We start from the raw sequence: 18,031 nt of genomic DNA on the forward strand, positions 1-18,031 counted from the left end.
GACACTGTGAAGGCACTAGCCTCAGACCTGACGTGGGCGGGGGGGACCAGCCCCACCCCGGGGTGGGGGTGGGGGGCGGAGAAGCACAGTGGAAGAGAAGGAACCTGCCCTCGGTCAGCGGGGAGACCAGAACCAGGAGGCTAAGTGTTCCTTGTCCCCAGGGAGAGTCAGTGAATGCAAACACAGGAAACTGTGAACAGGTGCTCTAACAGGCCTGGATGTTTGCGAGCTGGGAACACACAGTGGCAGAGTGCTTGTGGAGCATGCGCAAGGCCCATGTTCTGTCCTCAGCACCACAGGGGAAACAAATTAACCAAGGTCACTTGAGAGAGGTACAGAATTGGACAAAGGCCCAGCCATGAAGGTGATCTCAGCCTGAGTCTGCAGAAGTGACTGGGTCTCACACGCTTTCTATCTTCTCATAGGCAATCCAGCCCCCACAGCATGGAGACTTAGAGGGTCTTTTTGGTTAATGATAGCCCAGGAAGGGACTCAGGGAGGTGTCTGAGCACCTTCTCTTGACAGCGGGGGCGGTTAACTCCTTCCAGGTACTAGGAGGCATCAGTTCCCAGAGGAGATCTCAGTCGGTGCAAGCCCCCAAGGGAAGCTGCTGTCCTGGGGAAGGACCCCGGCTTCCCTGTCACTCTCGACCAGTAGGTGTATGGGCCATCTTCCTCCATCAGCTTGGGAGTCTCCAGAGGGCAAAGACAGTATCTTCCTCACTGACAGGGAGCTCTCGAGGGGGCAGAGGATCTGTCTTCTCCACAAAACAAGTAGTGGTTGTGTGTGTCCCGCACCCTGTCCTCCCAGTGCCTCCCCCCCTCCCCCACCCGTGCATGAAGTTGCCTTCTTATATCAGAAAGTTCTCCTTCCTTTCAGACCCCTTCCAAGTCCCTGCCAGCTGGACCCTCCTGAGCCCGAGGTCTCTGGGCCTTTGTCAGATTAGTGAACTCCTGACAGAGCCACATATCCCATGAGAACTAGGGGCTAAGTACCAAGGGGAGGGTCTGCACCTCTAACCATCAGATTGCCGTGGCACTCATAGACTAGGGAATTCTTTAAGGTCGAGGCTGTGACTCCTCCATCAGATGGAAATGTCTCTCCATCATCAGACTGGAGAGTTTTCCCCCAAACAGAATCCATATCCCCCGCCCCCGCCCCCCTTCAGACGGTGTTTTTGCTGTGGCTGAGCGCCACTTTCCCCATCTGACTCGTGTTTCGCCCGCAGTGGGAAGAGGTGAGCGGCTACGATGAGAACATGAACACTATCCGCACATACCAGGTGTGCAATGTCTTTGAGTCAAGCCAGAACAACTGGCTGCGGACCAAATTCATCCGGCGCCGTGGCGCCCACCGCATCCACGTGGAGATGAAGTTCTCAGTGCGCGACTGCAGCAGCATTCCCAGCGTGCCCGGCTCCTGCAAGGAGACCTTCAACCTCTACTACTATGAGGCTGACTTTGACTTAGCCACCAAGACCTTCCCCAACTGGATGGAGAATCCATGGATGAAGGTAGACACCATTGCGGCCGATGAAAGCTTCTCCCAGGTGGACCTGGGTGGCCGCGTCATGAAAATCAACACTGAGGTGCGAAGCTTCGGCCCCGTGTCCCGCAGCGGCTTCTACCTGGCCTTCCAGGACTACGGTGGCTGCATGTCCCTCATCGCTGTGCGTGTGTTCTACCGAAAGTGCCCCAGAGTCATCCAGAACGGTGCCATCTTCCAGGAGACATTGTCGGGGGCTGAGAGCACTTCACTGGTGGCTGCTCGGGGCAGCTGCATCCCCAATGCTGAAGAAGTGGATGTGCCCATCAAACTGTACTGTAATGGGGACGGCGAATGGCTGGTGCCCATCGGTCGCTGCATGTGCAAGGCCGGCTTCGAAGCTGTGGAGAATGGCACTGTCTGCAGAGGTAAGGGGCAGGGGGGCAGGGCCCTGCAGAGGTGATAGACTTGGCTCTGGCTGGCAAGGGTGGAGGTCTGGGGTAACACCAAGGCTTTCCGTGGCTGGCTTTCCAAGCTCCCTTAGCTAGCAATTCCTGGACAATGATTTGTGTCCATAGAACAGGTATACATATACAGATGCCCTGAGGAGTAAGAGGATGCAGGGACCTTGTTTTAATTACAGTGTGATTACTTAGGATGGTAAATGGTGCTTTTTCCTTGTTCACTTGTGGAAGTGATGGGTTTTATGTTTAAGAAAAGGAGTATGTCCTGATGAATGACTGTTAGATGTTAGCATCGACTGAACTTGTTCTGGGTCTGTATAGGCCAGACAAGACAATAATGCTTATTTCTCCTCCTCCATGCTACATGGCCATGATGGGTCAGTTTGACATGCCTTCCCCTGGGAGCTGAGTGATGGAGGAGCCACTGTTTAGAGTATTGTCATCACCATAACGGATGGAAGGGGACAGTGTGGTGGGCTGCAAACAGGTCAAGATGCAGCTACGTGGAACAGCCCACACCTTACAGCTCTGCTGTAAGGCCAGAGTACGTCCATGGTCACTTGCAGTTCAGAGATGGGGACAAGCACTGGCCAACCAGGCCTCACTGTGAACTATTTTTGCCGTGTGTCAGACATGTCTAGGACACAACTCACATGAAATAGTCGAGGGAACGTACTGTTTTCCAAGAAGGAAACTGAGGCTCGGGAAGGTCACACATTATCAGGAGATGAGAATCTCACTCAGGGAACATGGCTCCAAAGCCCATCCTTGAAACTCCTGGGAGTGGCTATTTCATCTAGGGAAGCATGGTCACGGACAGCAGCAGTACGGGCAATGCTTACGTAGGACAAAGAATCAGGAAGGTGATTTGCAAGCTTAAGAAGGTTGCGGGAGGTACCAAAGGTTGGCAAGAAAGCTGCAAAGGCAGTTAAAACCTGCTTCCAGTTGCAGCCCTGCTGCCCCTTATTAGCCCGATGAACTGGGCCAAGTGCAAAGACATCTTTCATAGGGTGGTGTGGAGAGTCAAGAACTTAAGACATATAAAATGCTTATCATTGATTCTGGCACGGGTAGTCCACTAAATGTGATGCTGTGTGCAAAGCTGGCTGAGCTGTGCTTGGTGGTTGTTATACAGCGGACTGGAGCATACTGTGTCGTTTCCTTTTGTATTTCCCACTGGAATATGAGGTTGGGTTGGGGTGCTGGGATGTCCCAAATGCCAGGCTGAGAGTTTAGACTGTGTAAAGCTAGAGACTGTTTTCCTGGGAATGGAAATAGGAGCCTCTGATGAAATCCACCCTTTCTAAGCGTCTTCTCCAGCCTCTTGATGTCAGTAGGCAGTGCCCCCCCCCTTATTTTTTTGTTTTTGTTTTGAGACAGGGTTTCTCTGTGTAGCCCTAACTATCCTGGAACTCACTCTGTAAACCAGGCTGGCCTCGAACTCAGAGATCCACCTGCCTCTGCCTCCTGAGTGCTGGGATTAAAGGCGTGTGCCACCATGCCTAGCTAGGTCATGTTTTCTTGATCCTGAAGGGGTGGGTAGGATAGAGGCAAGGTTTCTTAGGGAAGCAGCCACAGCAGTCTCAGATGGTTGCTGTGTGTGCTGGGATGTCACAGTGCTAGGGGACAAAGGCTGTACCTGATGTGTGCTTCCCCAAGACAGTGATGAGAGATATAAAGACAGATCAAAGGAAGGGGTCAAGCTGCCTGGAAACTTCCTCTTCCCAGGAAAAGAAATGGGGAAGTTGGGGGGAAGGACCAGTTTTTCGTGGAAGGCAACATATTCTGTTGCAGTTGTTTTTCGTTATGTGTATGGGTGTTTTGCCTGCATGTCTACCTGTGGACTGCCTGTGTGCCTAGTGTCCACAGAGGCCAGAAGGAGGCATCAGATCCTCTAGAATTAGAGTTAGAGTTGCAAACAGCCATGTGGGTGCTGGGAACGGAAACCAGGTCCTCTGCAAGAGCGGCCAGTACTCTTTACCATGGAGTCATCTCTCCAGCCCCCTGTTGTATTATTTTTTATTTTATTTGTATTTGTTTATTTTTAAGGTACTAAAGTTGAGCCAGGGTCTCAGGTATGCTAGGCAGGCCCTCTGCCACGGAGCTGTATCCTGAGCCCACAGGTCCGGTTTTACAGCCTTGGAAAGAAATGCAGCCTTGGAAGATGGCAGCAGAGATGGGGGGAGGGGTGCAGAATCTGCAAAGCAGAGACCAACTGCTCACGATGGTTGTTTATTCGTTCATCAAACTCTCCCAGAGCCTGTGTTGTATCAGACCTTGAGCTGAGCCTCAGGTGATACAAGGGGAATGCAGCTTCAGCCCCACCCTCTGGGGCTCACAATTCTCGGAGGGAACAGATCTGTTATGAACAAAGGCTGGAGACAGAAGCCCCGGCACTTGGTTTCATTGGAACTGCTTATTCTGCTGCACAGCTGGGTACGGGAGGGTACCGGCAATGGCAGGAAGTGTCTCAGAGGCAGTGACATCTGAGCTGAGTCTGGAAAGAGGGATGTGTTGGTTAGGGGACCCAGAACTTCCGAAGGGTGGATCTGCATGGATAAAGGCCTAAGAACATGAATGAACTGGGCCCGTTGCAGGACTGGCTGGTCTAGCCAGAACTGAAGGGTCCAGGGGGCATATGGGAGGAGCTGTCATCTGAGGATGTGCAGCCAAGGAAATATTTTCATTTATCTATTGCTGCTGAGCAGAATCTCCCAGCACTTAGCAGGTTACAGCTAGTGGTGATCACTAAGTAGTTTCTGAGGGACAAAAGTGGTCCAGGTGTGGCCTCCGGCTGCCGCCATCTAGGGCTTCAGTGTCATTCTGAACTACCCAGGGAGGGGGTCTTCTTCCTTGATCCTTCCTGAGGTTATCACTCAGCCTATCACATGCATACCTAGAGAGAGGACCCAAGACAAAGCTTATATTGTGTGTGTGTGTGTGTGTGTGTGTGTGTGTGTGTGTGTGTGTGTGTACACCGATTCACATGTGTATGCATGAGTGCCTAGGCTAGAGGACAACTTCATGTGTTATCCTCAGAAACATCCACTTCCTTTAAGACAGGATCTCCCACTGGCCTGGAGCTGGTGAATTAGGTTAGACTGTTCAGTCAGTGAGCCCCAGGGATTCTCCTGTCTCTACCTTCCTGCACTAGGATTACAAGTTTGCACCACCAAGCCCAGAATTTTTACACAGGTTCTGGGGATTGAACTTTGATCTTCATGGTTACAGGGCAAACACTTGACCAACTGAGCCATGTTCCTGCCCCCAAGCATCTCTATGACTCAGTCTCAGAAATACCATCCCATCATCTCTTCCATATTCATTCAAAGTGAGTCTCTGAAATGAGCCTATAGTCCAGAGGATGGTTACAGAAACCCAGGTTTTAAAGGCCTGGAACAGGCTCATATTAGAGCACGTGGCCAGCATGGTGGCCCATGACTTTAATCCCAGCACTGGGGAGGCAGAGATAGGCGGATCTCTGTGAGTTCATGGCCAGCTTAGTCTACATAGTAATGTCTAGGACAGCCATGGCTATATATAGAGACCTTGTCTCAAAACAAAACAAAACAAACAAACAAACAAAATATGGGTCATTGGCCACATCTCATGAGAACCCACCTACTGCCTACCTGCCAGGGACAGGGATAAAGCATCCAGCCTTATCTCTTCAGATCAATATTAAGAAAAAAGGGGAGAGTTTTTCCCCCATCAGATCATGTTCAGCTGATTGGAGGATCTTTTTTGAGCCCTCTGGTCATGTGGCCAAAGGCAGGTTCCTGGGATCAAGGTCAAAGTCATAGCTTTCCTTTCAAGTGGTGAAAGTGCAGATGAGGGCATGTCCATCCCAGCCCTGGCTGCCTTCTACTCGGAACCAACAGGACACCCAGGACCCAGTCCTGGTCTAGCACAGCCTAGGGGCCAACAGGGATATGGCTAACAGTCACAGGCACCTAACTGCTGTGTAGCCTGGGAAAGGCACCCAAATGCGGCGGTGCATTAGGATGCCCACTGTGGCCCACAGTGGAGTGATGAGCCAGTGTTCCCTCATTCTTTACTTTAAGGGTTGTTGGCTTTTCTTGTGGACCAGACCCCGCTGGCAAATTGTTGAGAACACAGGTGTCTAGATATGGCTCCAGTCTCTCCCCAGGTCTGGTCACGTGGCTCTGAGGCGAGCAGCCTTGATGATGCTGTCCTAAGACTGTTATCTCAGACAAGTAGGGGGCTAGCACAGCTTGACCAGAGCATCCTGGGGCTGCTGAAGACTGAGGAGATGAGCACAAACCTAGCCTTACCTCCACCCCAAGAGCTTCAACCTAAGGATGGGAGAAGACCAAAGGGCTCAGAAAAGACCCTCCAATCACCTGAACATGATCTGATGGGGGAAAAACTCTCCCCTTTTTTCTTAATATTGATTTGAAGGGATAAGGCTGGATGCTGTCCCTGGCAGGTAGGCAGTAGGTAGGTTCTCATGAGGTGTGGTCAATGCCCCAATGTGTAGATGGTACCCAACAAAGGGCATCTAATACTCTATGTAGTAAGTGACTTGTAAAACTAAGGGATAAATGGGCTCTCTCTGATCCACTTTCTCTGGAGCCTCTTGTATGCAGAGCATAGCGGGGAAGCCATTTCTACCATCAGGCATTGCGTGCTCTCAGTATACCATAGAGCCAGCCCTTCAGCAAACAGAGGCGGGTTGGGTGCCTCCTGTGGGTCATGTGCAGAAGTGAGCCACACAGATCTCAACAGTGTTTAGACCCCTGCCACATCTTTCCAGGTCTTACTCTGCAGAGGTAGATGGGAGAAGAGCCAAGGGAGAGGTTAATGAATAGATAAACTAGTCACAGTCTGGAATGAGGGCAGAGGAGATCCCAGATGATGGCAGAGATCCACAAAGTCCCTGCCACCCAGAAGGAAGGCTTCTTGGAAAAGATGTCATTTGAGCGGCCGGAGGTCTTCCCAAGAGGACCCAGGAAGACCATCCCAAATTGAGGATACCAGAGAAACCCCGATGGCAGTGACTGGGGGCTGGGGATGAGGCTCAGTTGGTAGGGTACTTAGTGTGCACTAAGTCCTGGCTTGGGTTCCCAGCACTGATCATGAGGGGCACACCTGGAATTCCAACACTGATCATGGGGGGCACACCTGGGATTCCAGCACTGATTATGGGAGGGTGCACATCTCAGATTCCAGCACTCAAGAGGAGCAGGCAGGCGGATCTCTGTGTGTTTGAGGCCAGCCTGGTCTACAGAGTGAGTTTCACAGAGGAGCAGCATGCAGAGTGTAGTCCTGCCTGAGATGACCTCTACCCAGGAGGGTACCTTGAGTCCCCGAGAGGAAGGCATCCTTTCTGCCCCAGGATCTCAGAGGACTTCCAGGAGGAAGTGATGCTGGCATTGGCTTGAGGCAGTAGTGAGGGGCTGAGAGGAGAGAGTGGAGGTGACTGTGTGAATAAAACCCCCAAAGTGTGGCACTACAGGGTGATAGATTGCTCTGCCAGATGGGCTAGGGGCCAAAGCATGGTTTAATTCTCTTAATGCCACTGCAGGCTGGCGGGCTGGTGTGTCCAGCCTTGGTGACACACTGTTGCCATCTACAAAGTTAAACTGTGCAATTACGTTAATTTAAAAAGACCCTCAAAGGATTGTGTGATGGTTTAAGTAAGTTTATTATTTTGTGTTTAGCCACATTCACAGCTATCCTGGGGCACATGTGGTCTGTGGGCCTCAGGTTAGACACACCTCAGATGTTGTCTCTTCCTGATTTGTTGAGTGCTAGATGTGGGCCCCGTGCTACATACATCTATCAGGTGGGGACCCCTTCACAAAAGCCCTTAACCCCTCCCATACCCTGGGATTCCACCCTGGGGGTCCCTAGCAGATCTGCCGAGGCTGCAGGTGTTTTCTGTGGTTCCCACCCAAAGCTGTGGGCCCGTCTCTTTGATTATAAAGTGCCGTGCCTTGGGTTTCTCTGGATTGCTTTGTCTCCCTGCTTCCCATTGCCTCCCCCTCCCCACCTCAGCCCCTTTCCCGGTTGGATTTCTAGCCTGGCTGCCTTTGGGAGCCTTGTCCTCCTCTCTTCCATTGACAGTAGGTCTCTGGCAGACCCTGTGGTGAACGGCTGCCAGCCTGTGAGGATGCTGATTGGCTGGCTCCAGCCAGGACTCCTGATTAGTAGTGAGGTTTTGCCCGTGGTCTCCCTGCCTCACACCCTGCCCAGCCCTGCTCCTCCCAGACCCTATCCTCTCCTGGACCTGGGCTTCTTTCAAACCTCCTGCTACCTGGGTGACCTTGGGCAAGCCCCTGATCTGTTTTCTCTCCTGCAAAGCCGGCTCACAGAAGGGCTGCTGTGGTGCCGAGCCAGTGCTCAGCAGTTTGAGGATCTGTATAACTAGGGACTTTTTTTTATAAACGTTGTCTTGGGTGTGTGTTGATATTTTTTCCTGGTGAGTTTTTGATTTTGAGGAAACAATAACTTTCTGCTTTATCACAGAAGCGCTTGAGGTTATTTGTAGGATCTTAGAAATCACTGATAAACAAAGAGCAGAAAATTAAATTTTCCCATGATCTATCACTAGGGAGGGCCCTTGCTAACAGACTGGAGGAGAGCCTTCCAGACATATGGACAGGTATGTACACATTGTAAATATACATAGCCCAGGCTAGCCTCAAACTCACAAACAATCATCCTACTTCAGCCTCTAGGGTGTTAATATTACAGGTATATGCCACCAAACTCATATCATTAATACTTAATTTAATTATCTAGTTGTTTGGTTTTGAGACAAAGTCTCAGATTGGCCTCAAATTTGTTGGGTAGTTAGTTGAGGGTGACCTTGAACCCCTGATCCTCTTGTTTCCATCTCCAGAATGCTGGGATTACAGGCTTTTGCCACCACACCTAGCCCTCACAGATCTTTTTAAAGAGAAAAGAACTCCTTCTCAAACTAATCAGAGTGTTCCACGGTGGTGAGAGTAGAACCCAGGGCCCTCAGCCTCTAAGAGCGCTCTACCACTGGCCACACCCCAGCCCATGGGTTTGTTTGACATCACATTCCTGTCCCTCTCCAGACACATTACATGCAGGTGGAGTTCTGAGGTACCAATGAGCAGTTACAAGTGTACTAACACTCCATAAGGGGCCTGTGGGGGGCTGGCTGCATGCATACCTTGGACTTGAGCTGGGTGAACTTTCCCAAGCCCTGTTGCCTGGATTTGTTTAGGAGCTGCGACTGGCATGGAGCTAGAAAGTCCCTGGGCATGGACTCTTCTTAGAGCTTTGGATACTCACTGCAGGTGACCTGGTGGAACGCTTGGCCCTGGCCCCTCCTGGCATTGCTACTCTGCCTGCCTGTGGACATGCTCACCAGCAGGGCTGTTAGGATGGGGCTTTGTTTTCTGTGTTACTCCCAGAATCCACTGCTTCTCTAGCAAAGGGAGGAAAGAGGTGGGGTGAGGAGCAGGGTTCCTCTCTGGGCCCTTGGGATGGTTTCCTTCCAAATCTGCTCTCAACCCCAGCCCTTCCCTTAGAGACTGACCAGTGGCCCAAATGTGTCTGGAGAGAGTCTGGAGGTGGGGCCTGGTCAGTCTAGGGGTGCGTAGGAGGGAGGCAGTAGCCCCAAGCACTAGTTGGCTGGGGAAATGGGGTGGGGTTGGAATGCTAGTGGGAGAGAGACACCCTGCTGGGGGAAGGAGGGTAGGGTCATGGGTGACCCCTGTAGACCTCCAGGCTCAGCGCAAACCAGGACCACACAGCCCAGCCTTTAGGGAGTGGGGAGGGCCTGGACAGATGAGCCGAGGTAGGGATCCTGGCCAGTGCTCGAAAGCTGTTCAGGCCCTCACTCTTAGAGACTGCACAAGTTCCTCCACTTCCCTTTCCGGTCCACCCTCCGGTCCACCAGTTCATCCACCATCCTACACTCCCTGAACACCAGCTTCTTTTTGTATGTTATATGTGCGTGTGTGCGTGTCTGCCCTGGTACTCAAGCACACTTGTGCAAATGTGGAGACCAGAGACCAGTGATGTCTTCACCTGTTCTCTACCTTAGTTTCTGAGCCAGTGTCTCTCCGTGACCAGCTGGACTGTCTGGACAGTAAGCCCCAAGGATCTTCATGTCTTCGCCTCCCCAGCACTGAGAGTATGGGCACTTGCCACCACCTTGCCTGGCTTTTTACATGAGTGCTGGGTGTCCTGACTTAGGTCCTCATGCTTGGGCCGTGTCCCTGTCCCCCAGACTCCCCTTTTATAACTGAGATCTGTGCCATCTCCCTGGCTGTGGATCCTCCACCCTTAATAACCTATGGAGAGAGCAAACAGGGTAGGAAGGGAAAGATCTCAGCTTCCTAACCGGGGAAATAGAGGTGTTAAACCTGCCCCACCCCCATTACCCAGGAGTCCCCGGTCTGGGGGACGGGAAGGGTTGGAAAAGTGAGTGATGAGGGATGGGACTAGAGAGCTCAGGATTAGGATGTGGGACTTGTGAGGAGGAGGAGCAGCCGGAAGCCCCACCCCCACTCCCACCCCGGTGGAGGAGGCCATGTGGGCCATGCAGGACCCTTGCTTTCTATCCAGAGTGGTGGGTGGAATTGATCCCAGGGGTGGGGGGAAGCACTCCAGGTGGCCAAGAGACCTCAGAGAAGGTGCCCCCCACACCTCCATTAGCCTATAGCCAGAGGAAGCTACTTATGCCTTCATCCAGCAGTACCCACACTTGCCCAGTGTCTCTCTACTGTACGGACCCCTTCCTAAACGTCCCATCAGATTCGGAAGCAGAGACAAGGCCACCATGGGATCCCATGTAGGCGACAGTCTCAGAGCTATGATCTCATGACCTCCCACGTCTCATTTCTTCTGCACCAGTGGTGTCTCTCACAGATCACTCCCCCCACCCCCACCTCCCTGTGGGTTGCATCCATTTTAAAGAAAAAAGAATCGGAGGCTCAGAGAAGTTTTGCAGCTGTCCACGATGACATTGCTATGAGGGATTTTCCTTGGCTCAGGTTCGCCGTCCCTAGAGACATGTTCTGTCATCCTTTCGACCTTATGCCGGCTGCCCCTGACCCAGACAGTACCGGGGTGACAGGTTTGGGCCAGGCTGCCTCCACCACACTCCAGCAGGCTCATAAACTGCTGGAGACATTCCCTTCCCTCCGGCCCACTGCCTTTTCATCTGGCCGGGCCCGGGATCTGGCGAGAGAGGCCCCGTTTATTGAGGAAGTTTATGCATTTAACAGTTTAAGCCTTCCTAAGCCTGTGGTACAACAGGATTTGGGAGCCGTTAACAATGCTGTGTGGTTAAGAGATTTTCATTGCTCTGTAGCAGCTGGCTTCGGGCCCACTGGCCTGCGCTGGCCTCTGCCCCACCCTGTTGGGGTGTCCCTTCCCTGGGGCCTTTGTCTTTAAGTCCTAGCCCTACCGTTTCCCCCCATCCTCCCACCCCGTGCCTCCAGGTATGAACTTTAAACCTTATAGAAGGAACTGATGCCCAGAGAGGGAACAGGAGTTGCCCGAGGCTACACAGCCCATAAGAGACTTGAACTGGACTGACAAGAAGGGTCAGTGGGTAAGGGTGCTTGTCATTAAGGCTGAGGACCTGAGTTTGATCCCCGGACCCAAACGACGGAAAGGGAGAACAGACTCCCACAAGTTGTCTTCTGACCTCCACACATGTGTGTCATGGCCTGTGCACTGGAGTGCATACCTACGTACAATAAGTTATTAAGTAAATAAATAAATGTAATTTTTAAAAAGAGAGACCTGAACTAAGGTTTGTGGGAGTCCCTTTCCTCACCCCAAATCCACCTGGGAATGAGGGACTGTATACTATACTATTAATTCCTTGTTCAGCAGATTCACAAAAGTGCCCAGATACCAACTCGATCTGTTCAAGGCTTGCACACGGAAGTGTGGCTCACCGAGCTCACTGCCTTCCAGGTACAGAGCCTGCTGAGTCCTTGGTAATAATCCCTCGCTGTGCTTGCCCTGCCCGGTGGTTTCTCTCCATGGTCACACGTTTCCCATGTGTGCGGTGTTTATTTACTGACACCCGCCCGCCTGGCTGCAGCAGAGCCTGGGGGTTCTCTGAGTCATCGAGCCTTTACCCTGTGAGATACTTTGATCTTAATGATGCCCACGTGGCTGCTTTTTGCCATTTTAGAGACAGGAAAACCAAAGCCAAATTGCTGGACACTTTGTGAGGTCAGAGCTGGGACTCAAACGCAGCGGGCAGCCTCCCTGGCCCGGGTGTTCCGAGCTTTCTGTCATCTCTCTAGTGTCCAGCATGGAGTGCCCCACTCCACTGTGCTCCCTCTCATGGTGGGCGGGGGGGGGGGGATCCCAGAGTTCCCCCAGGGCCTAAAAAAGCTTTGGACTATGGCTGGGTGGGAAGAGGGCTGTCACCAGCTGGGTGGGGCTTCTCATGCCCAGAGACCATATGGCTATGTAGAGGTCTGAGGGTAACGTTAGCAGTCTATAGATAATCCCCCAGACAAATGAACTGGCCTGTGACTGGGGGGTCCCCTTGAAGGGTGGGCTGGCCTGGAGACACCTAGCCTCTAGCAGCCCTGGGCCATGCTGCTCAACCAAGCCCCCTTTCATTATGGCTGTTGGTGTGTGTGTGGGTGTGTGTGTGTTTGTGTGTGTGTGTGTGTGTGAGAGAGAGAGAGAGAGAGAGAGGGAGGGAGAGAGAGAGAGAGAGAGAGAGAGAGAGAGAGAGAGAGAGAGAGAGAGCGAGCGAGCGAGCGCTAGCTTTCTGGCCACAGAAACATGTCTGTCCATCCCACCCCGCAGGCCGAGGAGAGCTGCCCCCATTTCACTCACATCTAACACCACATGAGCACTCCAGTCTCTTGGTCTTTTGTCCCACTGTCCTGGATGGGGGGGGGGGGCGGGGGGGATCGGGGGACCGGGCGACCCGGGGACTGAGGCAGGTATTCTGCTCACTAGTTGTGTAGCTGGTAAGCACTGAGGCCCAAGGAAATACACTGCTTGAGAAGGCAGGCACAGTGAAGCAGGCCTGTGACTCCAGCACTTGGAAGGCTGAAGCAGGATTGTAAGTTCTAACCCATCTTGGATTACACAGCCAGACTGTGGGGCCCAGACCCTCCATCCTGTGGTCCTCCCAAGTCTGTGTCTCTCATGGACTCTACCGGTGAGTTGCATATTGAAGGCCCTGGAGGAAGTCAACACTTATCGGTCTGGTGTTCACTGTGTATCCAGCCCTTGGCCTCTTCTCCCTGGGGCCCAGCAGCCCGTTCTGTCTAGCTCCTTATCTTTCATAAGGTCCAGCCTGTCCCACCACCCCACCTGCCCCCACCTCACCCCTCAATCCATCCACTTCAGCCAGAAGGCTCCCCAGAACACCATCTGCTCAGAGTTCCCGAGGCTTCTCATCTAGAAAGGAGGCCAGGCCAGTGTCCTAAAGTGGCCCAGGAAGTCCTGAATGCTTTGTCCTCATCCCCTTCAGTATCTTCCTCTGCCACCCTGGCCTCCTTGTTCTACATGGACTGTTCTTTGCTCGGATAGCCGTTCTGTGTATTTTCTTCTTTGTATGTGTGTACTTGTTCATGGGCATGTTGAAGTCAGAGGTCAACATCAGGGGTGTTCCCCAATTATTCTCCACTTTATTTTTTTTTTTCATAGTTATAGGCGTGTGTGTGTGTGTGTGTGTGTGTGTGTGTGTGTGTGTGTGTGTGTGATATGTCACTTGTCTGGAGGTCAGAGGACAACTTTTGGGACTCAGTTCTTTTTTTTTTTTTTTGGTTTTTCGAGACAGGGTTTCTCTGTGTAGCTTTGCGCCTTTCCTGGAACTCGCTTTGGAGACCAGGCTGGCCTCGAACTCACAGAGATCCGCCTGGCTCTGCCTCCCGAGTGCTGGGATTAAAGGCGTGCGCCACCACCGCCCGGCAAGGGACTCAGTTCTTTTTCTACCACATGGGTCCCAGGGTTCAAACTCAGACTCTCAGACATCAGCAAGGGACTTCACCTCTGAGTCATGTCACTTGATTTTTTGAGACAGAGTCTCTCACCGAACCTGGAGCTCACCCATTTGGCATGACTGGCAGGTTAGCTGGTCCCAGGGACCCGCCCATCTCTGCCCCCCAGCACTGGATTGGATGTGTGCACCACCCTCCGCTTTTCCCTTGTTTCCATACAGGTAGAAGATCCAAACTCGGCTCTTCAAAGCAAGTACTTTGCCGGCAGCCCTTGTGTGTTTGCTAGAATGTTCTGTCTCCCCCCCGCCCAGGGGAGTATAGCTTCCTCCTGGGTAGACACTCTGGACCCTTCAGGGTCCGCGGTGGTACCTGCCTTATAGGTGTGTGATAAGTACGTGGCAGAGTCCCACTGTCCCATCTCAGACGTCTCACTACCGTGATGGAGAGGCTGGAGTGCTTCCAATCCTGGAGCTGACTGGGATCCCTGTCACTGTCTGTGGTTGGACAGATGCTCATAGGTGGGGCTTGTAGTTGGATTTCCCTTGAGAGCTTGGAGCTGGAGGCTCCTTCTTGTCCTTCATGCTGACAAATGTGACTTTGGTCCCGGTCCCCTGCTCTGTTCTAGCTGGGCAGTGGTCACACATTTCCCTGCATGGTCCTGGCCTGGAGCCTGATGAAGGGCTGAGCAATGGCTGTATGTCCTGGGTCTGTGTACACACAGAGCTTGGGAAGAGGAGAGATCCCTGCTCCACCACTTACCAGTCCTGGAACTCAGGCAGGCAGCTCCTTTTCCTGAGCCTCAGTTTCCCTATTATAGAGCAGAAGCAGTAACTCCAGCTTCCCAAGGTTTGAGGGAGGTGCAAAGTGTTCAGGGCATGAGGAGGATGGTGTGTGTGTGTGTGTGTGTGTGTGTGTGTGTGTGTGTGTGTGTGTGTGTATGTCTGTGTGTGTGTCTACCTGTGTGTGTGCCTGTGTGTGTATGTGTATTTCTGTGTCTGTCTGTCTATCTGTATGTGTGTGCCTGTATATGTGTGTATGTATGTCTGTCTGTCTATCAATCTGTGTGTGCCTGTGTGTATGTGTCTATCTGTGTGTGTGCCTGTGTGTATATGTGTTTGTATGTGTGTATGTGTGTTTCTGTGTGTGTGTGTGTGTCTGTCTGTCTGTCTATGTGCCTGTGTGTGTATGTCCATCTATGTGTGTGTGTGTGTGTGTGTGTGTGTGTGTGTGTGTGTGTGTGTGTGTCTGGGTCTGTGTGCACCATGGCTAGCTGCACAAGCCTGCTGACCTAAGTTACTACCCGGAACCCATACAAACCGCTGCATGTAGCAGAGCGTAACCTTCAGCATGCCGCTGAACAGTAAGAGAGACCCTGCCCCAACAAGGAGGAAAGGGAGAACCAACCGACCGCTGAAAATTGTCCTCCGACTTCCACACACGCACTCTGGCATATACATGCCCCCCGCCCCCACCCCCACCTCATAAATAGTAATTTTAAGAAGTGTTTGGTGAGCTCAAAAGACAGGAGAAGGATGGTGGTCTTACTCCAGGAGGGCTGTGCAGGTGGACCCTGGCCAAGTTGCTGGAGAGCAGGGTCGTGCGCATGTATCAGGGAGATACATGGTGATGGTGGCCCTGCGGTTGCAAGCAAGCCTGGTATGTAGCAGGTACCAAATGTGTACCTGTGGCATGGCCTTGTGTTCTCCTGTCAGGATGCTCTTAGTGGGTGCCCCAAGAGCAGCTCGGAGTCAGGGCACCTAGGTACAAATTTGGGTCCTACACCTCTTCGTCTGGGACCCTGGCAAAGTACTTTTCCCCCATCTTATCCCTGGAACTCAGTGTCTTTACCCATAAAATGACTCATGAATACAAACAGCCCCTGATTCTGCCTGCTCCTGGCCCCCACAGTCCTCAAGAGACCATCAAGGAAGCCATGAACATCTGAGGACAAAGGTTCCATCCACCTCACCCTCCACACTCAGATACCTGGCTATCAGGCAGTGGGAAGGTCTGGCAAGGCAGGCAAACACTGGAGCTAACATTTACCATCCTCACAGGCAAAGGCAGGAGGATGGCGAGTTAAAGGGAGCCTGTCTACACTGCGAGGTGACATCTTAATAACTTACACACTTCAGTCCTTACCATCCTCTTTTGCAAATGAGGAGATAGGTTCAGAGAAGGCAAAGGACTTGCTCCAGACTACACATCTAGCAGAGGGCTGTTACTTAAACTCTGGATGTTAGATGGAAACATGGGGTGTGGCCTGGGTGGGGGCCTAGGGACTGTGCAGAGCTTTTTTGGTCCCTGTAACCCCAGCAGATTCTGGTCCCAGGGCCTGCTGTCAGCCTTTGGAAAGAGAGTCTACCCTGCAGGTTTGCAGACCTCAACTGGTACCCAACAGAGTCGTGCTGACTGCTTGGGGGAAGACCAGACTCCTGATCTTTCTAAAACCAGCCCTGTGTGATGGGCAAACTCTAAAGACCTAGGACTGCTCGCTGGCATTTTTGTACTGCCTGGGCAGGCGGGAGAGCTCTGGGAACCCCTGAAGCCCCACAGCCGTCTCCCTGGCAACCCCAGCCCTTATCCGCCCTCCCCCACATGCTGCTGTCAAAAGTGTCTGTCTAGGGGAGTTCCCCAGAGACCCAGGTCAGCACAGAGGAGCCCCTTATGCATACGTATGTGCTGGGCCTGCTGGGAGCATGTTTGTGTACCCATATGTACACGTGGTCCACCACCCCAGCACCTGCAAATACAGAGCGTCCCTGGATCCATGAGTGTGCCTGTACATCTCACACATAGGCTGCACACATGCCCTTGCCTGTGTGGGTGACTCTGGAGCTCACTATGAGCTATAGCAACCCTTGCATATCTATGTGCAGGAAGGAGCACACTCATGATTGCTGAATTAGCCACCATGTGCACGGATTGGAACATGTGTTCTGTTCCCCATAGGCATGTGTGTCCATCCTTGATGGAGAGCTGCTAATGTCTTGTGTGTGTGCTGCTACTGTGTACACACAGGCACTGGGAGGCGTGTGTCTACACAGATGCACACCCTCCCACAGATCTTTACTTATCCCTAGGCCTGTGTATATATCATATCAAGTCAGACATAATATATGTGCCCTTGAAAATGAGTATTTGTGAGTATGTGTGCGCATACTGAATGGGGTGTATGGGCGCATGCACGTATGTGTAAGAGAGACACTTTCGGGGGCCAGTATGTCAGGGCCATCGATTTTCTGTCTCTTAGAAATTCCCTTTGAGTTCTGCCTCTTGTCGCTTTCATGAGCCAGAGTCAGTGCAGCCAATGTTCTTAAGGCAAACAAGGCCTGCTTTGCAGAGAGGCTGGTCCCAGGCTGCCCACAGCCCCTGTTCTCTCTCTCTCTCTCTCTCTCTCTCTCTCTCTCTGTGTGTGTGTGTGTGTGTGTGTGTGTGTGTGTGTGTGTGTGTGTGTGTGTGTGTGTGTGCATGTACACACAGAACCTGCTTATGTACAGGAGAGCACACAGACTCCAGTACACATTCAGACCTTTTCTAGTATATATTCCTGTCCATTTCCTTATGCTTAACTGACCCTCTGGATCCCTATGAGCCAAAAATGCACAGGATGGCATTGTTGCCTCTACTCAGTCTGGGGATGGTTCATCTTAGTCGACTGAACCCTTTTGCTTTCTGTAGAGAGAGGCTAGCCTCTGCTCTATACAGGCATAGGAATGTTGCAAAGGGTAGGGTTGGATGAATTGCCCCTGCTGAGGGCCCTCTGCCCCACGCCATCAGCCAGTAGCAGCTGGTAGTATCCTGTTCCACCAGAGGAAACTGAGGCCCTGAGAGACCTGCCGCATCTTCCAGGGAGTCAGTGGTAAGCCAGGATCCAGTGTGACTGACTCGTGAGCTTCCCTAAATCCACATTCCAAAATTGCCCCCTACAGCAGGCCCTGAATGCCACTCAGACCCCACCCTGGTGACCAAGCCCAAGACCCAAGCAAGTCATGAGAGGTGCAGGAGAAGCAGGTCCCTGCACGTTCCTTCTCCTTTCCCTTCCAGATGGGCAGCCCCTCTCGGGGTCCCCTCCGCCCCCGCGGGCTGCCGTCTTTGTGGCCCGGGAAGAATGCCTCTCTTTATATCCGGACGCCCCTTCCCTTTGAT

The 18,031-nt window shown here is 52.4% G+C and overlaps 1 protein-coding gene across 5 annotated transcripts in view; it reads left to right on the forward strand.

Moving 5' to 3' along the window:
- The window catches only part of Ephb2 (EPH receptor B2), a 189,765-nt gene that overhangs the window by 65,235 nt on the left and 106,499 nt on the right, over positions 1-18,031 (forward strand). For all 5 annotated transcript variants that reach the window (XM_052716354.1, XM_052716355.1, XM_052716356.1 and 2 more), the window contains exon 3: positions 1,229-1,913. In XM_052716354.1, the coding sequence (XP_052572314.1) occupies positions 1,229-1,913 (685 nt within the window). The remainder of the gene's footprint in view (positions 1-1,228; positions 1,914-18,031) is intronic.

Source organism: Peromyscus californicus, unplaced genomic scaffold, assembly GCF_007827085.1.
Source record: "Peromyscus californicus insignis strain IS unplaced genomic scaffold, ASM782708v3 Scaffold_5__1_contigs__length_169319896, whole genome shotgun sequence".
NCBI classification, from domain to species: Eukaryota; Metazoa; Chordata; class Mammalia; order Rodentia; family Cricetidae; genus Peromyscus; species Peromyscus californicus.